At 31.7% G+C, this 10,006-nt stretch overlaps 1 protein-coding gene across 1 annotated transcript in view; it reads left to right on the forward strand.

Moving 5' to 3' along the window:
* The window catches only part of LOC106125993 (cytoplasmic aconitate hydratase), a 26,777-nt gene that overhangs the window by 12,639 nt on the left and 4,132 nt on the right, over positions 1-10,006 (forward strand). The window contains exons 11-15 of the mRNA XM_013323409.1: positions 6,370-6,532; positions 7,189-7,289; positions 8,139-8,258; positions 8,977-9,133; positions 9,233-9,360. Of these exons, the coding sequence (XP_013178863.1) occupies positions 6,370-6,532; positions 7,189-7,289; positions 8,139-8,258; positions 8,977-9,133; positions 9,233-9,360 (669 nt within the window). The remainder of the gene's footprint in view (positions 1-6,369; positions 6,533-7,188; positions 7,290-8,138; positions 8,259-8,976; positions 9,134-9,232; positions 9,361-10,006) is intronic.

The following is a 10,006-nucleotide window of genomic DNA, read 5'->3' on the forward strand; positions in this document are numbered from 1 at the left end:
GAAAGTGATGACTGCTTCCAACAGAAGTGACAGAATAAATAAATAAAGTGACACAGATCCCGATGATATTATCTGCTAGTTGTAGCTATCAAATGACAATGAATAAAGACAACTTCACAAACATACGTGTGACTCCACCAAAAGTCAATTTTAAACTGTAGCTTAAAAACAAATCCATCCTTATTTATATTAAGTTTAAACGTTATAATTATGTAATTAATTAATCAACTTTTAAAAATAATTTAGTACAAAAATAATTATAAATCTATTGATTAATTAATTAATTATTACATTAAAGTATTTTCATGATTATTAATTATTATTATTATTATAACAATTTACTCCTAAGTTTAGTGTGTATTTATACTCATCTTATTCATGGACTTACTTGTTTTTTTAAAGATAATTTAAAGGATGTGATAAATGTTAATCTTTAGTAGATCCCTAGAGCTTTTTTGAGTAATATGTGATCGAATAATAAAAGATAATTGATATTTTGAATTTCATATTGCTATCTTATCTTTAAATACGATGTTTAAAAAATAGATTGGCCAATTTAATTAACCACATTTGGTTAGTCATAGTTAGGTGGTCAAACATCGATTCAAGTAAATCAATCGATTCGATCTTCAAAACATCCATGTTGTTAATGGATTTTTCTTACAATCTTGTTGTTTTAAAAGAAAAATAGTTTACTGACGCATTGCAACGTTGTGAAATTTGAAAATAGGAATAATAAAAGATGGATCTCAACAACTAGCAATAACTTTGGATTAAAAAAAAATGAACATCGGACCACAAAGATCTGATTTACGCGGTAACTCATAAAAATACAGACATATTGAAAAATGTACACAAATTTAACTACAAAGAAAAATAACTTATGTCTGCCGTAACGTTGGATTTTGATGTAGTCAAATGTCACTTAAAAATTAAAAAAAACTTACTTTTTTTTTCATAACTTCCTAAGGCACTATTTCCATTGCAAAACACTTATGAATCACATCACATAAAAATCATCATCAGCTCTATAGGTCCCAACTGAGGGTCTCTGTGTGTACCCTAAGTGAGAGTATGTGATAGTGAATGCTGGTCCAGTGCAAGACTTGACACATATGTTTGAGTTTGTCAGATATGTGCAGCATCACGATGTTTTCCTTCACCGTAACAACATAGGATAAATGAACATATGTAAATGTAACACATTCATACATCACGGGATTACAACCACTGAGCCACTGAAATTCTATAAAATACCAATTATTTAACACTGTTTCTATTCAGAGTTGTTACTCCTTCTATGGTTAAATTTTTACTGTGACGAATAATGATATTCATCCATTATTTATACAACGATGAAATTATATCATTAATTAATTAATTAATTATTAATTAGTACGTTAATTTATTAATTATGTTATTTTGTACAACAATTGCAATGAAATGAATAATGACTCACGTTATGTTTTTAAAAGATATTGTGCTATTAAAAATTCTATGAATTCGTTTAATATTACTAATATTATAAATACGAATGTTTAGATGGATGTTTGGTAGTTTATTCTGGAAAGGCTAAACGGTTCTTGATGAAATTTTGCATAGATATAGAACATAGTCTGGAAGAACACATAGTTTCCTTAGTTTAGTTAGCGACAGCTAGTAATGAATAATATTGGAATTTTTGTATGTAATATTGAAAAAAACGGTATATTTCGCGAACGCGATGTATTTTCGTTGCGTATAACGAAAATCCAATTTTTTTTATTATTGTTCGTCTATTGGTCTGTATGTATCAAGTATTTATATTCTTTAAAATATTTAAAAAGTAAACAAAATATTTTTGAGAAAAAGAGAGACTTGCAATCTGCATGTCCTGTGTTGTAATCCCGTGATGTATGAATGTGTTACATTTACATATGTACATTTATCCTATGTTGTTACGGTGAAGGAAAACATCGTGATGCTGCACATATCTGACAAACTCAAACATATGTGTCAAGTTTTGCACTGGATCAGTATTCACTATCACATACTCTCACTTAGGGTACTCCGAGACTCTCAGTGTATTTAAAAGTAAATAATTTTGTTTACTTTTAAATTGATCAACTAATACTTGTTTACTTAATTCTAACTTGTTTACTTCAATTGCATTGTAGTAACAACACGTTAAGTAACAATAGGATTATCAAAACAAGTTGATTTTTGTAAACAAAGATTAAGGTATTTATAATATTACTAGCGGTTGCCTTCGACTTTGTCCGCGCAAAATAAAAAATATGTAATTAGTAATCTATGTGTTCTTCCAGAATATGGTTCACATGTATGTCAAATTTCAATGAGATCCGTTGAGCCGTTCTGGTGATACTTTCTAACAAACATACATCTAAATATTCGCATCTATATACATAGAAGAAAGTGATGTTAGTTACACTATTTATAACTCAAGAACGGCTTCACCGATATGCCTGAAAATTTGTAAGGAGGTAGCTTAGGGCCAGGAGACGGACATAGGATACTATTCATTTTATTTTCGAATTTCTGCCTTGAAAAGCTGCTTTTTATTTAACTTACTAATATTATAAATGCAAATGTTTAAATGGATGTGATGTGGATGGATGGATGGGTGGGCTACACTAAATAAGTTTTTTTATATGGATGGAGTCGCGGACGACAGTTAGTTTATAATATTAGTAAGATTAGCTGTTATACGCGACTTTGTTAGTACGAAATTTAATAATAAAAAGTTAAAATCAATTAGCTTACGTTACTTCATCATATATAAGTTAACTTCCAGTATAGTCAGAATCGGTCCAGACGTTTAAGACCGACAGACAGACAAACATTAAAAAAAAACAGATTTTTCGTTTTAAGCAATGCAATTACATGTTTATGGATTATCACTACAATGTTCTCGTTAGATAAATTGTTCGCTATTTCTCACGGTTATAGTCAAAAAAAATTATTCAAGTTTTGTTTTTTTTTGTTATCGTATATGTGGTTATACTTGTGGTAAACTTTCAGTATATTTGTGTTGCGTTTAAGTTTTGAATTTAAGACATTAAATGTTTTAGCTAAAAAAAATTATGTTGATGTTCGATTTATTAATACTACTTTTAAATTTTGTCAAAACTTAATGTATGATAAAATGTTTTTATTTCTTACTCCAATATCTTATATATATAAAAGAAAGTGGTGTTAGTTACACTATTTATAACTCAAGAACGGCTTTACAGATATGCCTGAAAATTGGTGAGGAGGTAGCTTAGAGCCAGGAGACGGGCATAGGATACTATTTATTCATTTTATGCCTTGAAGAGCTGCTTTTTATTTAACATACTAATATTATAAATGCGAATGTTTAGATGGATGTTTATTAGAAGGTATCTCCAGAACTGTTGCATGGATCTCGCTGATGACATAGATGTAGAACATAGTCTGGAAGAACAAATAGACTGCTATTTTTTTTTAATTCCGCACCAACGGTGTTGCAGGCGGCAGCAACTAAGTACATAAGTATGCATGTATTGGAGTAATTAAAAAAGCTATGGTTATTTGAACTTATTATCTATTAGTATAGTAGGAAATGAGGAATGTAGACATTTTTGTAATTGTCTAGTTTTCGTTAGTGACCAACACATGACAATAACATTGACCTTTTTATCTATATTATATACGTTATCAATTTTATGAATGCAAACTGTTGGTCGCGACTTCGTTTGTGAGGAAATAAAAAAATAGTAAATAGGCTATGTGCTCTTCCAGACTATGTTCTACATCTATGTCAAATTTCAACTTTTTATATAATAAGGTGGCAAACGAGCGAGCGGTCACCTGAAATCGCTGAAATGCTCGTGGTATTTCACCGAGCGAGCCGGGACGTTTGTGCGGAGATGTTAAAGCGGGCTTTACCACTGTTAAAAACGAGATCTATGCCGTTCTGGAGACTTCTAATAAACATACATATAAACATTCGCATTTATAATATTAGTAAGATATTTATGTTTAGAAAATATTATATGACGAAACAATGACGTATTCATTTCTTTTAATTAAATTGACGATTCATTAATTAATCTTAATTAATTTACTAATTGCTGTCATTAACAATTGCAATGGCAAATTACTTAAGCCAGTGTTACAGGTAAATATTAATCAAACATCACAACTTGCGCTCTTAACCTAAAGATAAGTTCGGAGTCTACCCTAAGTGAGAGTATGTGATAGTGAATGCTGGTCCAATGCAAGACTTGACACATATGTTTGAGTTTGTCAGATATGTGCAGCATCACGATGTTTTCCTTCACCGTAACAACATAGGATAAATGTACATATGTAAATGTAACACATTCATACATCACGAGATTACAACACAGGACATGCATATTTTCTGTCTTTACAATAATATTTTTATATATTATAATAAAAATATTAGAAAAAACTCACCAAATTTTCGAATCGAATACAAACTCCTTTGAATGCTTTTAATTTTCGTATGTTTGAGAATATGACGTGATATTTCATTTATATGTTGATTTTATCATACTATGCAATTTTTACGTTAGTACGTTACACATAGAAGTATGATTAGTCTGTTTGTTTGTTATATAAATGTTTAAAAGAGTTTCAATATCATACTAATATAAATGCGAATGTTTAGATGTATGTTAGAAGGTATCTCCAGGCTTAATGATATCAATTAAATTTGGTATGTAACATATAGTCTGGAAGAACACATAGACAACGCGCGGACAGAATCGCGGGCGATAGCTAGTTGTATAAAAATAAAACGATAAAATATTTTTTATATTTTATTAGATATTACCTTTTCTAATATAGCTTATGTTACTTAGCGGTATTGTAGCTTTTTAATAGTTAAAACATGTTTGAAATCGTGTTAGTAGTTTTTGAGTTTCTGTGTTATAAACAGAAAAAATATTTCCTCTTAATAATATTGTTGGAAAAAATAACAAAAAACTTATTAAATTATTCAAACTTTCGGGAGACATTATACTAAACTGATATATAAACACTCACGTATATACGTCCGGTGGCGGCACCGAATAGTTTCGAGCCCATCGGGGGCCCTTCATCAGGATGAGTGGTACTGGTATTATTTCGCGGACGCGGCCCGTCGCTCACTTAAACTTATTAATATACGTTTTTATGTATATGGACATTGAGCAGAAAATATTTTATCATTAATATGATTAATTTATAGTTTCATTAAAAATACAATTATTATTAATCAATTAAAAATACAAATATATATTAAAATAACAAGCAAATCCGTATCAAATATACTACTTGAAAGTTTTCAAATACAATACAAACTCTGCAAGGTTCGTAAAACGCAAACTCTGCGAATTATTAACAAAGTTTAAAAATAATTTACTAATAATCTTTATGACATTGTATTTAAGTTGATTTTGCAATATTCAATGTATTTATTAAGTTGGTATTTGTTATAGTCTTCCGTATGCTCTACAATAAATATGTGTCATGGACATCGTTTGACAGAGATTTTAAAGGGCAATGAAGAAAAAACATAGCATAAATTAGTCTCGTGTATTTTAATCCTTTAATACGTTATTATATTATAAAGTCGGTGGCTCAGTGGTCAAGCACTTGACTTGTAATCTGCAGGACCTGGGTTCGAATCCCGCCATGTACCAATGTGTTTTTCCATTTCCGATTTACATATGTACACTTATCCGACGTTCGTACGCTGAAGGAAAACATCGTGATGCAACCTGCACATATCTGAGAAGAAATTCAAAAGATATGTGTGAAGTCAACCAACGCGCACTTGGCCAGCATGGTTCACTATGGCCTAATCACCCTTAACTTAGAGTAGGCTCCGAGCCCCTCGGTAGGGACGTATAGTGAGCTGATGATGATGAATACGATATTACTAATATAAATGCGAATGTTTGGATAGATGTTTGTTGAAATAAAAACTCTGCTGTAATCCACAATTAGAAACTTAGGGTAGGCTCCGATTCCTTTAGTGAAGACGTATAGTGACCTGATGATGATGTTACAAACACCAATCCATCCTTGCACGTTAGTATACTTATAAAACTTTTTAAATTGAATAACTGTCGCCCACTATTTGCGCGCGGAAATAAAAAAAAACTTAATTAGAAGCCTATGTGTTCCAGACTGTACATCTATACCAAACTTCTACTAGATTCAAACAGCCGTTCTACTTTAAAACAAACATCCATCCATTTAAACATTCGCATTTAAAAAAAACTTTGAACGTGTATGGGATGTCATTGGCTCCTATACAAGGAAACCTAGTACAGGAGCCAAGGTTAATGAGATGTGTAAAAATGTAGAATAAAAGATTTATCATCATATCACCAGGTCGGCTTCAAAGGTTACGGGATAACACCAGAACAGATGAAAGCATCCGGCTCGTTCACCTACAGTGATGGAGCTACGTACACCATCACCCACGGCTCTGTCATCATCGCGGCGATCACCTCTTGTACTAATACATCCAATCCTACGGTGATGCTAGGAGCTGGTGAGTGGTAGCTTTTTTATATCATAAGGTGGCAAACGAGCGAGCGGTCACATGAAATCGCTGAAATAGCGAAGCGTTGCCCATAGACATACGCAATTGCAGATGCGTTGTCTACCTTTAGTCGACGAAGACGCACAGAAATGCCCCTTCTTATGCTTACCTTACTCTGTTAAATCCACAAGCGAAGCTATTTCAACTACAGCAGTGGTTCCCAAACTTATTTTGTTTACTGCCCACTTTGAGAATAAATATTTTTTTAGCGCCCACATATTTTCACATTTAAAAACCACTATAACTTCAAATTAAATTAATTAATTATTGTGACCTATATATGTATATTAACGGAGAATTCTAAACGAAACTTTTACTATAACCCGCAACTTGAGACCTGTAGCGCCCACAAGGGGGCGTTTTCGCCCACTTTGGGAAAGACTGATCTACAGTCTTATGAGTGTGCGTGTTGCAGGACTCATTTTACTCCTCTTTCCCAGCCATTTTCTTATAAGAAAAGGATGGGAATTCGGAGTGGATTTGCCGGATGAGTTACATAGGAAGGGAAAATATTCTCTTTCTGTGCGTCTCCTCTGTCGATAAAAGGTAGGCATCTGTATTTACGGATCTCCTTATAAGACATCTTTTCACGTATGGTCTTCTAGGTCTACTCGCAAAGAAAGCAGTGGAGAACGGCCTTAGTGTACTTCCGTACATCAAGACCTCATTATCTCCAGGATCTGGTGTTGTGACATATTATTTGAAGGTACGTAGAAGTGGTATTGAAAACATATAGCTGATTAAATGGAGAATTTTATTGCAGTGATTCTACTCGTAGTATGAACATTTTCATTCTTTTTGACAACAAAGATAGCAAGATTTTTGTGTTTCTTATATTTTATTATTTATATTTAATTTTCTATTACTTAATACTTTGTCCTATTTTATGTTATAATTAATTTAATGAACAAAACTAAAAAAATAATTACAATAATTATTAATTGATTAATTTAGTTAATTTAATTAGTAGATTAATTAATTTAGTGTAATTAATTATATTACGTAATTTAAATTAATTGCTCAATTATAGTGTGTCTATTTAAGATGGATTAGTTTGACAATTCCCTAGATATGAGGTTGAGTAAAATCGATTAAAACAATTTTCGATTTTCGATTGTTCTCATAGAACTTGCAATCGGTAATTTCGTGATTATTGTTTTTGAATTACAATATAAATAAAATTGTTTCTTTCTATTCCTACTTTATCCTTCATAACTAACATAAAGAAATAAGATATTAAACCAAATATTGCGATGTTGACGAACAGAAAAGATTTTTCTTTTACTTAATTATGCGATACATAGACAAAATAACTGTAATAAATTCAAAAAATAATAATAAAATAAGTAAATTATATAACTAATTTGTTGGATTAATTTTATTAAAAGAGTTCGATTCTCGACACTCCGACACTATAACGTACATTAAGTACAACATTAATCGTCATACAAAATTAATTATATACTTTATAAACGTCATTTGTCAAACTTATCTATCTTAAATAGACAGATTGTAGTTAATATATTGATTGATTGTTTAATTTTACGATTGTTAGGAATCAGGTGTTGTACCTTATTTAGAAAAATTGGGATTCAACATCGTGGGTTACGGCTGCATGACGTGTATCGGTAATTCTGGACCTATCGATGATAATATTGCTAATACTATAGAAAAGGTGAGTTTAAAATATTTTATCATATACTAGCTGTCGCCCGCGACTTGGTCTGCGTGGATATTTAAAAAAAAACTTAATTAGTGTATCCTATGTGTTCTTTCAGATGTTCTATATGTATGTCAAATTTAATCGTGATCAGGTTCAGGGGTTCTAGAGATATCTTCAAATATACATCCATCCACATCACATCCATCTAAACATTTGCATTTATAATATTAGTAAGTTAAATAAAAAGCAGCTCTTCAAGGCATAAATTCGATAAAAAAAAATGAATAAATAGTATCCTATGTCCGTCTCCTGGCTCTAAGCTACCTCCTCAACAATTTTCAGGCATATCGGTAAAGCCGTTCTGAAGATAACTTCTAAACATTTGCTTTTATAATATTAGTAAATCGTCGTATTCTCCTGAGTGTTGTTTAAGTTTTATTATTAACTAGTTGTCGCACGAGACTTCATCTGCATAGAATTAAAAAAAACATAATTAGTCTATGTGTTCTTCCAGACTATGTTCTATATGTATGACAAATTTCATCAAGATCTGTTGAGTTGTTCTGGAGATATCTTCTAACATACATCTAAACATTCGCATTTATAATATTAGTAAAATTAACATACAACTGTAAGCTGTAGACAGCCTCTACCCGTTAACCAATAAAAATTTCTCTCTTTACAATTGAATCCTTTTGGTTTAGTTTAATTATTTATTTGATTATTATAGAACGAGTTAGTATGTTGCGGCGTATTATCAGGTAATCGTAATTTCGAGGGTCGTATTCACCCTAACACTCGCGCGAACTACCTCGCCTCCCCTCTGCTGGTGATCGCGTACGCGCTCGCCGGTACTGTGGACATCGACTTTGAAACTCAGCCGTTAGGTAAGTTGGGACGCTGTTTAGTATGTGCGTTGTTTGTATGTCTACATCCTATATAATGGTTTCTAAAATGTTTTTTATAAGTTTAATTTCTATTGTAAGGTAAAAGGGCAGACGGTAGCTCAGTGTTCCTACGGGACATTTGGCCGACTCGCGCTGAAATACAACAGGTTGAGGACAAAAATGTCATACCAAGTATGTTTAAAGAGGTATGTCACATATTTTATATGTATACTAGTGGACCCGACAGACGTTGTCCTGTCTACACGTCTTTAATTCGAATATTATTTAAAATTTGACACTGCAATGGTAGCTCCGCCTGTCGGATCCAATGTAAAACATTCCAAAATCAACAACTACTAATAAATTAAAAATTAATTAAAAAAACATTGTCCAGCGGACAAAATTGTGAATCTAAACCATTCCCATATCCCCTTGAACACACACAAAAAATTTCATCAAAATCGCTCCAGTCGTTTGAGAGAAGTTCAGTGACATACACACGCACAGAAGAATTATATATATAAAGATATTCATGTTTATTTTATATTGGACTAGTATATCTGAAATTACTTAATTATTTGCTTGTTGAGGCATTTCTATGTTATTGTACTAGATGTTGACCGCGACTCTGTCCGCACGGTATTTAAAAAAACTTAATAAGTAGTCCATGTGTTCTTCCAGACTATGTTCTATATGTATGATAAATTTCATCAAGATCTGTTGAGTTGTTCTGGAGATATCTTCAAACATACATCTAAACATTCGCATTTATAATATTAGTAAGATGTGTTTTGCAACTATTTATATATTTTTACCTTGTCTCTGTAGTTTGTCTGTTTAGTGACAAGTGTCATTGGGTATATTTGACAGAGG

This window comes from Papilio xuthus, unplaced genomic scaffold, assembly GCF_000836235.2.
Source record: "Papilio xuthus unplaced genomic scaffold, Pxut_1.1 DF825355.1, whole genome shotgun sequence".
Lineage (NCBI taxonomy): Eukaryota > Metazoa > Arthropoda > Insecta > Lepidoptera > Papilionidae > Papilio > Papilio xuthus.